Source organism: Salminus brasiliensis, chromosome 5 (genome assembly GCF_030463535.1).
Source record: "Salminus brasiliensis chromosome 5, fSalBra1.hap2, whole genome shotgun sequence".
Taxonomy (NCBI): domain Eukaryota; kingdom Metazoa; phylum Chordata; class Actinopteri; order Characiformes; family Bryconidae; genus Salminus; species Salminus brasiliensis.
This window is the reverse complement of record NC_132882.1, coordinates 39,121,130-39,140,085: the sequence shown is the minus strand read 5'-3', so window position 1 is coordinate 39,140,085 and position 18,956 is coordinate 39,121,130. Positions and strand designations below refer to the sequence as shown.

Here is an 18,956-nt window from a genome sequence, read left to right as displayed (position 1 = left end):
GAAAGTGGATAATCTGGGACCAAAATGGACAACAAATTTCACCCACTACATACCACTCATTTTGATATTTTTGTTCTAATACCAAGTAACACAAAGGGCAATATTCCAATGAGATAATAGAAAAGTAGTTCTTATTTATTTACAACATTGTTTTGTCAGCATGACCGATTGAATTAGTAAAAGACATTGCTACTTTGAAAACTCTTTCATAAAAGTTTAAACTGGGCTGACCAAAACTGTTGATTTGGCCCATCAAAAAGCTACCCTATCACCCAATAATTAACACTACACTATTTGATTCTGGTAATGCTTCATGAAATCAGTTTGAGGTTATTTTTGCTTTGTGACATGGTGCAAAGTTTGTGAGCCCTTTAAAATGTTCTATATTTCCGCATAAAGGTGACTTAAAACTGCATCCGATTTTCCACAAAGAAGACAAAGGGAACCAAATTAAACAAATGAGACTAAAACTATTTACTTTATTTACTGAGGAAAATGATCCAATATTATGTATCTATAAGGCGCAAAAGTATGCGAACCTCTGCTTTCAGTACCTGGTGTGACTACTTGTACTGCAATAACTGCTAATAGCGAAGCGTTTCCAGTAACTGTTTAATTCTGCATATCGGCTTGGAGGAATTAGCCCATGCCTCTGTACAAAACAGCTTCAACTCTTATGTTGCCAGGTTTCCTCCCATTAATTGCTTAAATTGGTACACAATCTGTGACTGTAGAGATGGTTTTGTAACCTTTCTAGCCAGCCTGGTGAGCATCAAATGAAACCTTCAAATGATCTGTTAATCCTAAAGGTTCACACAGTATGCAGCTATGTGTATGTAATATTGGATCATTTTCCTCAATAAATGAATGACCTAGGTCTAATATTTGTCTCTTTGTTTGATTTGGTTCTATATATATAATTTTAGGACCATGTCTAGATCGTTTTAGGTCTTATGCAAAAAATATAGAAAATATCGAAGAACAACAGTTTTTCAACAAATTGTTTTTCATACTAAGATAATTGATTATCCGATAGTTTTCAGAAAGATCTGCTGTGCTTAAAATGTCCCACCATCAAAATGAGATTAAGATTAAAGGTGGTTGGTGTGGCGCAACAGATGTGGGAGACTGGAGTTCGATTCCCGGTCTGGGTGGCTATGCTGCGCTACACCAATAAGAGTCCTTGGGCAAGACTCCTAACACTACATTGGCCCACCTCTGTGATACGAGCAACCTTGTAAGTCACTCTGGATTAGAGCGTCAGCTAAATGCCATAAATGTAAATTAAACCTTGATACAGAATGAGAATGATACAGTTTTAGGATTGAAAAAAAAAATGTTTTTTTATACAGTGAAGATGCAAATCTGAGACTGAACTAGCACAAATTTACTCATACCTTGACCCTTTCAGGATCAGAACCCCAGTGTTTTCTTTAGCCCCACACAGTCAGTTTTTACATGAGTCACTGTTAGAGCTAGGGCTTCATCTTATAGTGGGAACACGCACGCTCACACAGGTTTTTGCCCGTTTTAAAGCCCATAAGAGACATTACATATTTATTTGAAGCTTGTGACAAATTGTCTCCAATTGAGAAATCTGATGTTAGCCCCTTAGTCTGGCTCTTGACGTTTACCAATGGGAGAGCTTTTAGCCAACCTAGACATAAGCGCAAAAAAATGGTCTATGGTGACTTGCAACACTGCACTAGTTATCTTTAGTTATAATCTGACTTGTAGTGGATTTAAGTTCTGAATATCTTGTTTCATTTATTTCTCATTGAGGTCTGGTGTCTTAGCAGCCTATTGCATTATGCTGAATGTATATTCATGTTTTTCTTACATCATGGAATATGAAGTTGCTAAACAAAATCTGTTTACCGATGTGACCATTTCCCTTACCCTTACCCTATCCAGGTTTCGCATTTCTAAATCCTTCATGCCACCCCTCAACTGCGTAAATGTAAAAAGTTAAATCAACCCAAGGACAACTTTTAGCTCTTATATTCTCCAGTGACTCTACTTGTCACTGGAGACAAGTGCATGTGTTAATGCTTTACACACAAAGTTATCTTTACCATTGTTTCTAATGAGCTTTTGAAATTGTGAAACGGATACTTAATTTTTCCTTAATTTTATTCAAGACAAACAAAACAAAAACATCAAAGTTTGTTAAAATACATTCTGCAGTATTGTGCTGTTGCACTTTATCAATATGAAAGCCACACAGAGCATCACAAGGAGTACTTATAATAGCAAAGCTTGCAGACTGTTCTTATGTTCCAACAACACACATTCCATTTGATTATTTACCCTTCTTGAATTTGCCTGGTGTTGAACTTGTCTTCTGTTTCTTCTTGGCTGAGCCCTTCACTTCTGGCTCCTACAGTTAAATGAGAAGGAATATGCAGTATAGTTATATTTGACCTATTAAAACTGACTTAGCATTGTAAAGAATCAAGGTTTCATGTTCTTAAGGAGCTGTGGTGATTTTCCCCATTCAGTGCAGGCTTAAAAATGCAAACTGCTATAAAATACCTTTATTGTGAAGCAACACATGCCAATCTTCAACCATTACATTATCAAGAGATAAGAGGCCATTTTAAAAGCCTAAAAGTAATATTTTTTTCCTTTTTTTTTTTTTTTTTTTTTTTTTTTAAACGCAAATTAATCACTTAGCAAGTTTGGCCCCAACTTCCTCCCATAAGTCACTCTATTTACAGAGCATAGTGACGTATAAGCGTTTTTATTAAGCGACGTAAAAACACTACTGCCGCTACTGTTGAGCTAGGATTACAGTTTATTTATGCTGAAATACGGATTAACTAATTAACTGCATTAAATTTACCCTGCATTGCTGAAATAATGACAGGTGACCATTTGGTACACTGGTTTAGATACATAAAAACAATAAATAAGTTTTTGGCATTAGACGTTCCGCTTAAGTGAGACTTAGTTCTTACTGCAATACATTTTGTTAATGCCTAAACACTTTACCTTTCACAACCTGCCAACCCTGCAAACCCTGCAAACCCAATGCTGGTGTGCAGAAAACCAAATTACTTAAATGTAAGCATTGTGAGATATACGTTTCAGTTTAAACTGTTGGCGACCAACATCAGGACTGTCCAATAGGAATAAAAGAAAGAGGTCTTCCTACTTGACATTTTCATTTTTAACCCAAGTTATCTGGCTTCCTCAGAAATTTTATTTCGTGAAATAGCCTAAGCTTCAGAAGTGCTGTAAGTGCTCCATATATTGAGTTTGCATACCTTGCGTTTCGAAGAGAGAGATCCTGTGACAGTAAAGAATGTATCCAGCCTCCCCTGAGTACTCCCCTGTCTGCTTTTTGTTATCTTCTTGCAGCCATTACGGATACGCTCCTCACTGGCAGAATACATTAGTTCATAATGTAAATTTGGGCACAGAACTGCTGGTAACGATTCTTTTTAATCATGTTTGTAGATTTTTCATACTCTAAAACTAATCCTAATTCAAAATCAGGAGGCTAAAGCCAGACTTTGGAAATCTGGAAAACATCAATGCTTACTTAAACTGTTTCTCAGCACACATAAACTGGATCAATCCTTCCTCATCAGGCTCTGTCCACTTGAGTTCCACAGTAGAGCAGTCAACCACTTCAGGCTCCAAAAACAGTCCTCGTGCCTCCTTATACAACCAGTCCTCTGGGGCTGGGTGTTTCTGTAGTCATAACCAATACATATACAATTTTTTTTTTTTATATATTTTAAAGAAATGTACCACATATGAATGCAGAAGAGATTTTTAATACAAGCCAATAAATGGAAACCAACAGACAGATGTGCTCGTCTGAACAATTATAACGTTGTATCTTAGAGACACAATATGTAATAGTTGGGAAGATAACTTACAGACTGGTCAATGTTATCCAGGATCTCCTCAATAGAACCATGTTGTTTAATAAGATCGATAGCTCTCTTGGGACCAATTCCTTTGATAGTGCCACAGTAGTCACACCCCAGTAGGATACACAAGTCTATAAACTGAAGAAGTAGATATATGAAGCAAGCGAAGGAGGACCATCATGTGACTAAGCAACTGCATAATAGATGTTTTACCTGTTGATGTGTCAGGTTCATCTCTTGAAGAAGGCGACTGAAATGAAACTCTTGGATGGGAAGTTTCCTGGAAGTAGAGAAAGAAATTGATATGTAAAAAAGAATTACAGGCTCTTACTTGATAATACCTACTACAACAATACACAAACAACATTGCTAATTATTCCTAAAGTATATTAATAAAAAGTATATTAGAATGTCTTTCATATGTAACAAATAAAACGTACTTAGCCTCACTAGCTGTTAAGTGCCTCAATAGGACACTCGTTCCAAAAGTTAAGCCATCCATATCTTCAGTTGCTGTAGCATAAACCTTCCCTGCTTTTACCAGAGCAGCACAGCTGGCCTCTGCCTCACATGGAGCCTGAATAAGAATTTTCTTGTTAATGTTCATACAATTTTAGTATACTCTGAAGTCATGTGTAATTTTTTGAAGGTTAAGCAGAGAGGCACATGAACCTATGTGTTGTCTTAATGCCCTTAAAAATATACTTAATAGATAATATTACCTCAATATAAGGCACTCCCATTAAGGTGAGGAGTTTCTTACACTCATCATTGTGTTGTTTAGTGACCTTCACAAGACGTTTGCTAAACTTGTCAATGTTTTCCTGTTCACCTGAAGGTCAGCAGAATACACATTAATACATGAATACAAGTTGTATTTGGCTTGAAACTGAAAATTTAAGGAGCACTGCCAGACTTTTGTCTGAGAGTCTATTTTTATACCTGTTTCTTGGGCCTGAGCTAGCAGCTTCTCGGCTTCTGCTCTCCTCTCACCTCTCTTCTCCAACTGCAAAGAAATTTAAAAAAAAATTACCTTGAATTACTTTCTATAAAAGGAGAAAAAACAAATGTGTGCATGACATGTTGATCAGAAGAAACAAAATTGTAATAAACTCAAATAATTTGCATTAACTTCTGGAGCTGCCTTCTGCCATTCTTTCTTACCTCTCCTGATTTAAGCTGAGGGGGTTTCCCATCAAAGACATACACAGGCTTTATGCCACTGTCCAGCATTCGGATTGTCCTATAGAACATGCCCATGAGGTGGCTGGGGAGACAGAACCAACTTTACTTACTTTACTTTTTTTTTTTTTTTTTTTTTTTTGGCCAAATAACTCAACACTGGCTTAAATGTTAAGGTACAACATTACTCATGTACCTTGTTGTCTCTCCATCTTCATTCTGCAAAACATTGCCGTCTTGTCTAACAGCAATTAGAAACTGGTAAATGCACATAGACGCGTCAACGGCAATCTTACGTCCTAAATGTGATTTCAACAGGTGGGAGACAAGAACAAAGACAGAATTCGTCGTTATTAGCCTAAATATCATGGAGAAGAGGTATCAAAGTCAGTTGTAGTATGAGTATACATTAGCTTAAACACTACGTAAGATTATTGGTGTATGGACAACCATTAACACATTAAAAGAGCAGACTCACCAAAATAATTCTTAATATCCTGTTCCTTGATGGCCGAGGGCGCCTGATCCGCTATTAATTTAGCAAGTCCATGAATCCCCATGGCGAGGCGTTGTATGAGGTTAAGCTGAAGTGCGAACGTGGGTTAGAATCGTTGCAAAATGTATAACTTACAAACAAATCCCAATCCTTTTGCAGAAATGTTGTACAACGTCTGCATCTCGGTATTTAATTCATTACAGATAGCGCTAAGGTAGTCTGAGCTCTAACCGACAGTCTGTAGCAAAACAAAGCTAGCTACTTAAAACAATTTAGTCTATTTCTTTCATAAATGTTTACATTTTTATGTCGTATAATTTAACTGAATGATGATGTATAACATAACTTACCAAAAATATTATCCGTAAAACTAATTCTAAGAACTTTCCTTACTGAACTTGGCGAGGAGAAACCAGTGCCTTTCGCGCGCTGAAAAAACTAGCTACTGCTACAGACCATATAAATCGAAAATAACATCGAACCTAATTTGGACGCACTGGGTCGACTGCTCGAAGTCGATTACTTTCACCTCGTGAGGGAACAAAAACAGACAACGTGGGCGCGAACGGCGCATATGCAGTGCAGAATGTATGATCTACATGTAATAGAGACGATTGTATGATTTGCAGAACATATGGTTTGTAGAGCAAGGTTTTTCGTAGTGTGGCATTTGCGTTAAAACTACCCTTGTGATTTGATTCGTTGGGCTGAACAGAGATTAATAAACAATAACAGCGTTTTAGGCATTTAGCTGGGGTCAACATTACTGGTTTGTCTTTGCATTAATGTAAAACTGGGGATGAAGATATAGCGTTAGCTAGTGTCGAAAAACAGGTGTAGGTGTTGTGTGCGTTTCTTCGCTCCGCCTATCCCGGAAAAGCCGAAAGGACGATTTTTTTCTGAAGATGACGTGGTATCGGTAGCTGGCTTGAATGTTTTACAGCATTAAATTGCATCTGTATTTTGGAGGGCCGTTTATGGTCCGCTGTTCGTTAAGACGAACAGCTATGACATTGCACATATGCCCTCGGCACTGACCAGCTCATAAGGGTTGAAAGCGGGCTTCCCGAGGACGGAGTCGAAGCAATTCAAGATAGCGTCCAAAACAGGTTTGTTGCATTTCGCTCATGCGGAAGCTGCAGTAGCATTTGAAGCTGGACAACTAGCAAATTTTCATTTAATAAATAACATCCATATGAAACAAAGCATTTGTCTGTAGTTGGCCATAATTGGAATAATAAGTTCGTTTAGCCTGGTGGCTACATAAAACTGTGTGCCCCAAAGGGCTAAGGCAAAAGCTAAATTAGCCTCTATGTTCTTCGTCTGTATTGACGCCGGTCAGTGCATCGTTAATGCTCAGTAGAGCCACTTTTAGTTTTTAGCATACATAGCTCTTGCTGTCATAATTTCACATGGTCATCTAATATTTCCTGACCGGTTAATTAATGCTTGTTTATCATGTTTATGCATGACTTTAATGATGTAAAACTCCTTGGCACATTAAGAACTGATCACTGATCCTGAAAATTGATGTGGGGATTTGTGGGTTTGTTGAATTATAAACTTGTATGTGCTATTTGTCATGACAGAGTTGTATTTTAAAAAGCGGTTACCACCTAATGACAGTAAAATGCTTTCCATCCCCTTTTTTTTTTTTATTGACAGGGATTGTCATGACGGTAGGACCGGCCCGTAGGTGGGTCATGGGGGCTTGTTTGTTGCTTCTGTGCCTTTTGCCACAGATCGGATGGGCTGCCAGTTACAAGCAGGGTGATTCTGTGATGCTTTATGTTAACAAAGTGGGTCCTTATCACAACCCCCAGGAAACATATCATTATTATACACTGCCTGTCTGCAGACCAAAAGAGGTGAGTCTCCAGGGATCCTAAATCTTTAGTTTTTCTTTTGCTCTTGTGGACACACATGTATTTTTCACATTACCAGTAAATTAAAACAATAGCTAATAGATTGCCAATATTTTTCTCCCTTTTGTTTGAAACCTTTCTGTGCAGCCCTTTAATTAATCCCAACACTGAGATGGTTTTGTTCTTTTCACTGTTTCACTCTGTTTGAGTCTCAGGAACCTACTTGGTGACAGCTAAGAAAGCTAGAAAGCTAAACCTAACACAACCAGCATAACCAGTATTTCCTTGAAGCCTCAGCTTCTCTAAAGCACAGTGGGGTCTAAATACCACCGGCATAATGTGTTAAACCCACACTTGCACTGTTTTGTTTAGTTCTGCTGTGCTGCTGGGGATGTTGGACAGAACAATTTCAATCATGCTCTTTCGATGGGCCTGATCAGCTGTTTTTAAGGAATGTCTTACTGTTACTATTTCTGTATGGTTTTATATAACAATGTCACTGTCATATAAAAGCTTAATATTTTACAGTTCCATGAGACTTATTTGTTTTCTCTTTAATTATACTAGGAATGTAGAAATCTGCTAATTCATTTGATGGTTAATCAAGTATTAAAAGTTTGCTTTTAACAGGCAAAACAATAAAAGTAAACTGAACAGTAAAAGCATTACTGTCTTCAAGATTCCAAAATAATTTATTGAAGACCGATAAAGAAAATCGTCTTTCAAAAAAAGTACATTTAAATACACTATTGCCAAAAGTTTTTACTCTGCAATCCAAATAATTGAATTCAGGTGTTTAAATCAATTCCACGGAAACAGGTGGATAAAACCAAGCACTTTCACCGTGGTACCATGATAGGATACCACAATAAGTCCAGTTGTGAAATTTTCTCACTACTAAATATTCCGCAGTCGACTGACAGTGGTATTATAACAAAGTGGAAGCAATTGGGAATGACAGCAACACAGCCACAAAGTGGTAGGCCACGTAAAATGACAGAGGGGGGCATCGGATGCTGAGTTGCATTCTGTGCAGAGGTCAACAACTTTCTGCAGAGTCAAATACTACAGACCTCCAGACTTCATGTGGCCTTCAAATTAGCTCAAGAACGGAGATTGCAAGCCAGGCCTTCTTGTCCAAAATCAGCGTCTGACCTCACAAAATCACTTCCGGGAGAATGCTCAAAAATTCCCATAAACACACTCCTTAAAACTCCTGGAAAACCCTACCAGAAGAGGTAAGCTCTTACAGCTGCAAAGGGTGGCCCGACTTCATATTAAACCCTAGGGATTAAGAATGGCCATATGCGTGCGAAGGCAGGCGAGTGAATACTTTTGGCAATATAGTGTATGTAACAACCACAAGCTGAGAAAAAAAAATGATGAATGTCTTTTTATTTATTTTATTATTTTTAGTGTAGTTTTTTTGAAAGTACAATGTCCTCATGCAAATCACTGCTGTCAGAATAATAGGATATGAGGTTATCGTTTTGTTTTTGTGATTTCTCAGATACATCATAAAGCCTTAAGTCTTGGGGAAGTTTTAGATGGGGACAGGATGGCAGAGTCTTTGTACAAGATTCGCTTCAGGGAGAATACAGAAAGACAAACACTGTGCCAACTTAGTCTCTCTGAGAAAGAGGTATTGTTCAACTCTAAAATTCATTTACATTTTGTCACTGTTATATTAAACGGTGGCAACTTTATTACATTTGTTTTGTTTTGTTTTTTTTTTTTGGGGGGGGGGGGGGGGGGGGGCAGCACTTGAATTCTGTTGTACATTTCAGGAGGATTTGATTAATAAAACTGGTCCTGAATTATTTTCTACAAACTCTCATTAACATACACCTAAGAGCATTTTCTGCTACTGATGGACTTTTTTGCTATGACCGCAACTTTCTATTAATTTACAAGATGTTATGTGACAATACAACATTATGTAAAAAACTTGTTTTCTAAGCACAATCTGTTAATAATAAATGTTGTAATTGCCAATTTTACTGTTTTACTAGGTGGATCAGTTAAAGGAAGCTATTGAGGAGCTTTATTACTTTGAGTTTGTGTTGGATGATATTCCTATCTGGGGATTTGTGGGATACATGGAGGAGAGTGGTTTCCTGCCTCACAGTCACAAGGTTTTCCTAACTGCTTCTCACTCACTATACTTGCTATAAGCCATACCAAAATGGCTTGGTCAAAAGTAAAACAAAAAAGCGCACAATATATCACTTTACATGTAATGAATATAAACTATATTACCTTTTTAAATGATTTAATTTGTCAACCAGACCTCAACTGAACCTTATTCCTTGAAATTCCTTACTAATGTATATTAAAAAACTTTTTTTTTCCCTAAAAACCTTAGGTGGGATTATGGACTCACCTGGACTTCAACATTGAGTATAATGGAGACTCTGTGATCTTTGCCAATGTGTCCATTAAAGATGTTAAGCCAGTGTCTCTTGAGGAGGGAAATGGTGGTGCAGGCCAGGGGGCAGGGGGCAACAATGAAGGACTCACTGTGACCCACACGTACAGTGTTCGCTGGTTTGAAAGCCCCTTGCCCCATGCACGCAGAGCCGAGCGCCTCCGAGATTACTCCTTTTTCCCAAAGACCCTGGAAATTCACTGGCTGTCAATTATCAACTCATTGGTGCTGGTGGTGCTGCTGCTGGGCTTTGTCATCATCATCCTCATGAGGGTGCTAAAGAATGATTTTGCAAGGTGAGGAGCGTTAGATAGGATGATGCTTAAAAAATAAATATATATATACATATATATATATATGTATGTGTGTGTGTGTGTGTGTGTGTGTGTATATATATATAATATATAAATATTTATAATATTATTCCATTTTATAAATTTTGAATGCAGAATAGAATGGAATAGCCCTGGCTTTGTGTCTGTTACAATAGGTATAACGTAGAAGAAGATGGCAGCTGTGATGATCTGGACCAGGGAGATAATGGCTGGAAGATCATTCACACTGACGTCTTTCGTTTTCCACCATATAAGAGCTTGCTGTGTGCTGTTTTAGGAGTGGGAGCTCAGTTTCTCACTCTGGCCACAGGTAAGAATCAGTACATTGTAGATGTAAATAATTTTTGACTGCATAGTGACCAAATCTGGTGACGGTCACAATAAAAATGTAAAGGTAAAGGTGCACGTATTTGCACGTAAAAATGTCACCTTCTCAAAAAGTTGCCAATTACCTGATAATACAAAAGGGTGATCATATATCATCTTCAAGTGTCAAAATATTAGTTTTTTTTGTCCTATTACCCACTCATACTGGAGATTACGTCTTTGTTGTTGACATAATTGTGCCCTAAGGTTGCTCTTAACACTTTCCCTGGCCATCTTTTTTGGTTGTCAGGAATTATTGTCATGGCATTGCTGGGGATGTTTAATGTGCATCGTCATGGTGCCATAAACTCTGCTGCGATTGTGCTGTATGCACTGACAAGTTGTGTGTCAGGATACTGCTCCTGCAGCTTCTACACCCAGATCCATGGGCAACGCTGGGTCTGGAACATTATCCTCACCTCCAGCCTTTTTTCTGGTGGGACATTTATATATTTATTTATTTGTTTATTTTTACATATCCAGTATTTACTTAACATATATTTCTCTTTTTAGTGTTTGACAGCTGCATCTTTATTAACGGCATTCTGCAGTTCTTTTCTTGAACCATTTTTTGGAGTTACTGACTGTGCATCCTGGGAACACCCGCAAGACATTTTGGAGATGCTTTGACCCAGTTCTCTAGCCATTTCAATTTGGCTTTTTTTTGTCTCTCAGATCCTTACACTTGCCCTTCTGTTTGCAACCCATTAACATCAATAACCGACTGTTTACTTTCTGCCTTGTACTGTTTATGCCACCACTTGAAGTGTAACCAGATCACTGTTATTCACTTCACCCATCAGTGGTTTTATGGCTAATCTGTTAATCTGGCTAATTTATTTAACTCAAAATAATTAAATCCGGCAACCACCCAAATCTTTATTTGTACTTGCAAACATTTTGCATAGTTGTTGGTAAGGCTGCTTACTGTATTGTTTCAGCATTGTCATTATAATAGTCACAACGTGCAATGTCGCATAAGGCAGATTTAACAATTTTGTTGCTTTGTTGCTTAATTTTGTTGCTGCTACCAGAAGCAGATTACATACAAAGACACCCATGTTCATCATTTGTGTTGGACACAGATGGAATTTGGCCTCCCCTTTAACCCATCCATGAACACCCACTACAGTGAGCATGCATACTTAGAGCGTTAGGCAGCCATCGCCAAGTCTATTAATAATATTGTGACATGTTGGATCATTGGCTTTCTTTTAATATCGCAATGCATATCACAGAATGAAAAATTATTGCAATGTCAGTTTGAAGACTGGTCTCTTCAATGGTGTTTGAGAGACTGCTTGAACTGGTAGTTTCATGTTACAGATAAATATCAATTGATCATCTGTCTTTTTTTCCCCCCCTCAGCTCCTCTCTTTCTCACCTGGAGTGTAGTAAACTCTGTTCACTGGTGGAGTGGTTCCACGCAGGCCCTCCCTGCTTCCACTGTGCTCCTGTTGCTAGGTGCATGGGTGCTAGTGGGCTTTCCCCTCACAGTCATTGGGGGAATTGTAGGTAAGAACAGGGCAGGTAGCTTCCAGGCTCCATGCCGCACCCGCAACATCCCCCGCCAGATTCCCCTGCAGCCCTGGTACAAACATACAGCTGTGCATATGGCCATCGGAGGATTTCTGCCTTTCAGGTAAGCAGTGAATCTGGTCAGACAATGACCAGTTCAGTTTTTTTTTTAAAAACAGCCGTTTCATTTACAGTACCTGTCAATACATTGACATCTTTCCTTTTGGAAGTTCTAGAATACAGCTGTGTGATGTGCACAAAATAACAAAATAGCTAAGTTTCCTGTTTTGCGCTTATTGCACTAGGGGTATAGGAATATATTACTAGTATAGGTATAGGTATAGGATACTATTTTGTATCTCTCACTTTCTTTCCCCCCCTCAACCCCTTCTCTTCTTTTACAGTGCCATCTCAGTGGAGTTATACTACATATTTGCCACCGTATGGGGTAGGGAGCACTATACCCTTTATGGCATCTTGCTCTGTGTTTTTGCCATATTGCTGTCTGTGGGGGCCTGCATATCCGTGGCTCTCACTTACTTCCTGCTCTCAGGCGAGGATTACCGCTGGTGGTGGCGCAGTGTCCTGAGCACGGGTTCCACCGGCATCTTTATATTTGTCTACTCTCTCTTCTATTACCACAATCGCTCCAGCATGAGCGGCCTAGTGCAAAGTGTGGAGTTCTTTGGATATTCCTTACTCACCGCCTTTGTCTTTTCACTAATGCTGGGGACCGTTTCATTTTGGGCCTCACTGGCATTCATCCGCTACATTTACTGCAGCTTGAAGATGGACTGAATGAGAATGTAAAGTTTGCAGTCTCTCTTTGTCTTGTTCTTTCTTTCTTTTTTTCTTTCTGTCTCTCTTACTTACTCACTCTCTCGCTCACACTCTGCCTTGTTGGACAAGAACATTGGATCACTTGACTCATCCATCAGTCCCCAAGGAGCCCAACCAGTTTGGGTTTTGCTGGAATGTTCATCCTTAAGCTACTTCTGACTTCAGAATAGGTGAAGCATCAAATAGAATCATGCATCTGATGATTTGGCAGAAGAAATGTAACCTATTTGTTTCATACATTTGAGACCTTGATGCTTAAAATTGAAGGAACGATTCTGCATTTTTCAGCCTAATCTCTGTCTGTCACATATGTAACCTATGATTTGTTCGTTTAGTCATGTCTCTGTATTTTTGAAAAGAACTGAAAATCGTGTTTAGCACGTGCCAATGGTTTCCATGATTTCTGTTTTTACCTTTATTGTATGGTCAGTTAGCACATACGTGTGCTTTTAATCAGACACGGTTTTCTGTTCTTTTACTAAGTACAAGAGATGTCAGAAACTGTCCATGGTAATATGCATGGTAACATGCTAAAGATGCAACAGGTGAAAATTCAACTAGAAATTCAGAGAAGTGCACAGTTAATACAATATGTGCTCAGCAAATTCTATACAAATGTATCTGGTTTACAGCTGTTGAGTTCAACTGTTGCATGCTTAGCCTTGTTGCAACCGCAGTTTACCCAGTTCTTATTGGGTGTGTTACTAGTGGCGTTTTCTCCTGCTTAGTTCATTTAAAAGCAGCGACTTGTCATTTCAAATGAAATCAAGAAAACAAAGATTCTATATGAACTGTTTTTTCTATGGGAGTACAAGAAAGTGAAAACACTTTAATGTGTCATAAGAAGTACTATAATACAAAAGGGACACAATTTTCAAAAAGGGTTGTTTTAGACAATAATTACATAAGGAGAGTAGAATATGGGATGAGCGGTGCATTGAATATTGGTCAGGGTATATTAGTTTTGAACATGTTTGGTGAAAGCTAACATGAATCAAACAAGCTTTCATGTGTTTCTGTTCTGCTCCACAAATTCAGACTTTCCAGAAATTATGTTACTGCTGCAAAGAATGACAAACCATCTGTTGACATCCCTGAAAAAACATTGAACAAGCAGTTGTTTTTCATTTATGCATGCTGCCTGGTTCTACCCGCTTAGTAAAAATGACTTTGACCTTATGTGAAGCTATACCAAATGTTGGGCCAGTTGCCTAGAGTGGGATTAAAGCAGCATCATCTAGCAATTTCAATTTAAAATTATGACTTCAAAATCATTTTGATGGTATACTGACTAGTAAAAGGTAGTAAAATTGTTTAAGCATGCGTAAGACATTTTTTTTTTTTTCTCCAATGAAAAATCTCCATTCAAAATGTGTTATTTTCCATAGTTCTACTTAAACCGTGGCCATGCAAAGATTAATAAATGCTTAAATGGTTATTTAAAATAAGGGTTCCCCTTTTGCTTAGAACAGAGAGTCGGAATCCAGAGGAGTTAGGTGTTTTTTCCTTCCCTGACATGCGTACCTACTAAACCTGGCAGTTACTGCTTAGTTCAGGGGTACTCAAAAATGTCCAGGTCCACATACAAAATTTCCACTGGGTCCGATGGGCCACAGCTGACTAGTGATATAAATTCCATACATTGCACAAATTACAAAAATTAACCTGATGATCAAAGTATAACCTTTAAAAAAAGATTTAGATTTGTATTTCTTGTAATCAGGAAGAACGGAATGTTTAGGTCACATTTGCAACCTTATAGAATGTTAGTTAATACTTTGCTACTTTAGGTAGGGTTTATGCTTGTATAACCCATCAATTGTTGCTATTAAATCTTTGTAAGCAGAATACATGGCTAATTTGGAAGATATTACTGAAGTATTACCACTTCAATATTGAAGGGTGCATAATACTTACTTGGCTTAGGTTTGTAAAAAAAATAAATAAATGACTGGTCACTTTGAATGGGTGGAGTGGAATCGTATAAAAGCTTTTGAGATTCAGAATAGATTTTATCAGGCTTATAATTGGGGACATGGGAGCAATATGTACTAGTCACCACTTACTGTGATTTTACTTCAGAGGTGTAGATAGAATCTTTTCAATAAACCCACATTTTTCTTACAGAACACAAGTGGTGAGATTGAATTTCTCAAATAAGAGGCACATTTAAAATAAAAAGAAATTACATTATAGCACACCTTACCTACATCCATTCACCAATTTCTGCATCATTACCTACTGCTGAACCTGACAATAGAGGAGAAACTACCCAAAATGGATTTATTGGACTTAGTAATGCATGACCTTCATACATTACAAAGAATCAAATATTTCCCACACACACACACACACACACACACCCCTTTCCCCGATTGGATTGGGGACTGCATTGACAACTATTTTGCATTGTTTCAGAGGAGCAGAACTAATCCAGTTCAGTGGCTTGCTGACCATTCAGGCCAGCAGGCAGAGCCAAATGATGAATGTTCATTCTATTGCTAAAAACAAGCCATTTGAGAGACCAGATAAAACATTTATTCAACACCCTCAAGACGAAAGGTTTGTACTGCAATCAGTTTCCAAGAACAGGAAATCCAACACTCAAAAGCAAGACCTTTACAAATAGTGACTTAATTTTACAAAAACTAAAATGGCACAGAACCCTGTGCGTTACAGCGTGTTCCTGACAGCAAATGTGGAATAGTGCCTTGCGAAAAAAGTACCTTAAATACAGCTGATTAAGTCATAGTTCATAGTCATGCACACATTAACACCCCTGTCAAGCACCAAAAAGAGGGTTCCTGACCTAAAGATTAAATACTCTGGAGGGTCCATTGAACATACAAAAATAGAGCTTCAGTATTAAAAAAATAACTCTTTCCATGTTCATAAAAAAAATAAGAAAAACATCTCAGAATCAGTCATTTAAAATAAAAGCGCATCAGCCACCAGCTCTTTGTATTAAATCTATTTACAGGTATGGGCTACAAGCTGTGGGGTACAAACTATTCATGTGCCTCCACTCACAGCCAAGCACAATTGCCTAAGATGACCACTGGGAGGTATTGTGCATGGTGGCCAGCTGCGTAGAGTTGCTGCCTGTGTCAACAGAACTTCCATCATTGTTTCCACGAACTGGCACATTGGGGTTGGGAAATTCGTAGTGCGTCACAGCTGGGGGCAAAGGCCAGGTTCCCTGAGACCTGGCAGACACCTGGGAGGGGGAGAGGGGTCTGGTATAGTTGGGATAGAATGACTGTGTCTGTGAGGGACTTTTCTTGAAGACTGCATCTCTAAACTGAGGGTTAGTAAAGAGGTCCTGGTTCAGTATAGGAGCATCTACCTGAAACTGAAGAAAGCAGGGTTATAACATAGTATACATCTCAAATGGCAGAACATGCACAACAAACTTTGTATCATCCTGCCTTTAAGACATGTTCCATCAGCTATTGAAATGCCTCCATACTGGATGATTTTCCTCTCTGTCCAAGCTGAGGTCACTACCAATGAAACAGTAGTACAGGGAAGCATGGACAAATGAGCAATTTAAATATTAAAATAAATCCAACACTCACCTGGGAATGTGCAGTTGGGCCATTTGAAATCCCAGCAGCAATGTACCTCTCAGACACCCAACTGTTATCCTTTTGGTGTCGCTTGAGCTTCATTCTACGGTTTTGAAACCAGGTTTTTACCTTTGGAAGAGGGGATATAAAATGGTTGTTTAACTTGTGGGCCACCTAATCACTTGAGTGCAATTTGACCTTCATATTTTACCTGCTTGTAGGTAAGTCCAGTCAATCCTGCAAGAGTCTTCATCTCAGCGGGTGTGAGGTATCTCTGTACGTTAAAGCGGTCTGTTAGCGCGTTCATCTGGCCTTCAGAAAAAGCCGTGCGGGCTTTGGCCTTGCGTGGTTGTGATGGCAGCTGTTCGGGAGGAGACGACACAGCGGGTACGCGGTCTCCCTCAGTGTTAAAACTCGTCGGCTCCTCTGCTGCCGAAAGGGAGTTGGAAACAACCTCGTTACCGTCGGGACTGCCACCATCTGCATCGTAGGACTGTTCTTTCTTGATCCAAACAGGGAGGTCAAGTTCGACTGGAGGAACGCCGCCCTCTCGACTGCTAGCAGAGCACCAAGAATCTGGGGGTGAAAGAGAGAAAGTTAAAAATTAAAAGTTAAGTCTGAAGAGCAGTCTCACACTTCGTGATTAACAAAGGGGTGGGGCTAGATATGATTAGACCACGTGCTTATGAATGTTTTAACGTCGAGGATCGTCACCATTGAGACAATCGGCGTCAAATTTAATCATTAAGAAAAAGTATACGTTGTAGCTTCTATTCTCATAGCGTTACTTTTACACGTCGCCAAAGCGGGGTTTGTGGCAATGGCATTCAATAACAACTCAACCTGGTGTGTGGGCCTCCGAGTCACTTGGTGTATCGCTCCCTGTACCAGCCTGATCCTGGTCCTTTGCTGGTTCGTCGTACTGGACGCGGTTGTGCGAGAAGAGTCGCCCGTTTTGCATGTGTGACTGTGAGTCCGCGTAGTACACGACCGAGCCTGGATAATGTCCATTAGTGTTAACGGTCGCACACTCCGGACTGCCAGGCGGAGACTGCGTCGGCGCATGAGGAGAGTAGTAGCCGCCTGTGACCCCAGCAGGTGGACCGTACGCGGCCTCTGCCCAGCTCATTGTTGGATGAGTTTGTTCGGGTCCTTGAGGGTACATTAAGCCGTACGCATAAGCATGGTACGACGGGTTGTAGTAGCTCACTGGCATTTTCCAGTCCGCCATATCTATAGTATCTGTAAGTTGCTAGCTAGTTTTTTAGCTGAAGAGCAGGGCTCTTAATTGCAGAACTAATTATAGTATAAACTCCCTCTAACCTAGCAAGCAAGTAACTATAATCTCCTCCTTCTTGGACACCCAAGCAAAGCTCCAGTCTGCTCGGGCCAGGCGTGCACTTGTCAATTGCTGCTCTTCTCACATATCTAAGGTGACTTTTCTCCATATTGGGGTGGATTTATAATGCCAGATAGGGGGTGGTGTAGATGAAGCCGGAAGGCCATGTTAGGCCCAATCAAATTAAGTGCCTGCTCGTTTGATATCCACGCCCATATTCAGCAAGTTGCAGAAAACATATATAAAACGATTCTGCTTAATTATGTGCAATATTCAACAAAGCCTTCAAGTAATTAACAGGAAGCTACGAAGTTGTTAAAACTAAGTTTTAACAAGTAACCAGTATAATAAACAATTGTGGATGTTTCTAAATTAAACTAATGTTTACTGATTACCATTATACATGGATCATGTCTATGCACTGTTTATGAATTTATAAATTAGGGTTGTTATAATGCTAAATAATGTGGTATAAAAATAATCATGTGTTCTCTCTTCTACTCACTCTCACTTGAGAAGTTTCTTAACAAACATCGTGTATTCCATCCCAGATAGCCATCGAGTGCCTAATCCGTTTTCTGAGGGGTCCATCCAACGATGCTTCGACTGTTACTATTATCAATTATCAATCTTTAGGCTACTGTCCACTACTGTCTTGAATATACTAATGCTATAATGGCTATACGCTATACTATGTTTAATTATTATATTTATATATATTATTATATGTGTGTGTGTGTGTGTGTGTATGTGTGTGTGTGTGTGTGTACTTAGACCCACTAACATTTACATGTTTGCATGTATTTTACTTTAGGTGCATTGTTTATGAATATAAAATTAGTTCATTTCATACAGCAAGAACTCATTCATGTCACTGATTTTAATTAATCTAACCCATCAGTAATTGACCCTATTATGTCCTTCGAATGCTCCAATTTAAATGGTAAGCGTGTGTGTTGATAGTCCATTATCACGTCCTGTTAGCACATCATCATCCCTTACATGTCTCCTCGCCAACATCATTGGTTTCAAAGCAAGAATTCAAAGCTACGATCCTCGAAAAACGCTCTTTGTCTTATAAAAACGACGGTTGCTGGGGGGGTAATTTTTGCAGTACAGTGATTCTTCTGTTTA

General features: G+C 38.9%; 3 protein-coding genes across 4 annotated transcripts; 1 reads left to right on the top strand and 2 right to left on the bottom strand.

Annotated features, from left to right (window-relative positions):
* Positions 1 to 2,115: 2,115 nt before the first annotated feature.
* On the bottom strand, positions 2,116 to 6,003 carry fen1 (flap structure-specific endonuclease 1). 2 transcript variants are annotated; one of them, XM_072680301.1, is made up of 12 exons: positions 5,913 to 6,003; positions 5,545 to 5,650; positions 5,263 to 5,365; positions 5,049 to 5,151; positions 4,827 to 4,890; positions 4,607 to 4,716; positions 4,325 to 4,461; positions 4,098 to 4,164; positions 3,891 to 4,022; positions 3,548 to 3,699; positions 3,270 to 3,384; positions 2,116 to 2,380 (listed from the first exon to the last, which is right to left on the bottom strand). In XM_072680301.1, the coding sequence occupies exons 2-12, from the start codon at positions 5,624 to 5,626 to the stop codon at positions 2,303 to 2,305; spliced, it is 1,143 nt and encodes a 380-aa protein (XP_072536402.1). In that variant the 5' UTR covers positions 5,627 to 5,650; positions 5,913 to 6,003; the 3' UTR covers positions 2,116 to 2,302. The 2 variants fall into 2 exon arrangements, with proteins under 2 accessions (XP_072536402.1, XP_072536403.1); XM_072680302.1 differs by lacking the exon at positions 5,913 to 6,003 and having other exon boundaries at positions 5,263 to 5,357; positions 5,545 to 5,621.
* A 112-nt stretch (positions 6,004 to 6,115) lies between these two features.
* On the top strand, positions 6,116 to 15,048 carry tm9sf1 (transmembrane 9 superfamily member 1). The gene is made up of 9 exons (XM_072680295.1): positions 6,116 to 6,671; positions 7,228 to 7,430; positions 8,938 to 9,069; positions 9,440 to 9,562; positions 9,793 to 10,151; positions 10,346 to 10,500; positions 10,807 to 10,992; positions 11,925 to 12,198; positions 12,479 to 15,048. The coding sequence occupies exons 2-9, from the start codon at positions 7,236 to 7,238 to the stop codon at positions 12,870 to 12,872; spliced, it is 1,818 nt and encodes a 605-aa protein (XP_072536396.1). The 5' UTR covers positions 6,116 to 6,671; positions 7,228 to 7,235; the 3' UTR covers positions 12,873 to 15,048.
* A 912-nt stretch (positions 15,049 to 15,960) lies between these two features.
* Positions 15,961 to 17,714, bottom strand: nanog (nanog homeobox). The gene is made up of 4 exons (XM_072678993.1): positions 17,327 to 17,714; positions 16,695 to 17,059; positions 16,493 to 16,612; positions 15,961 to 16,266 (listed from the first exon to the last, which is right to left on the bottom strand). The coding sequence occupies exons 1-4, from the start codon at positions 17,712 to 17,714 to the stop codon at positions 15,961 to 15,963; spliced, it is 1,179 nt and encodes a 392-aa protein (XP_072535094.1).
* Positions 17,715 to 18,956: the final 1,242 nt, after the last annotated feature.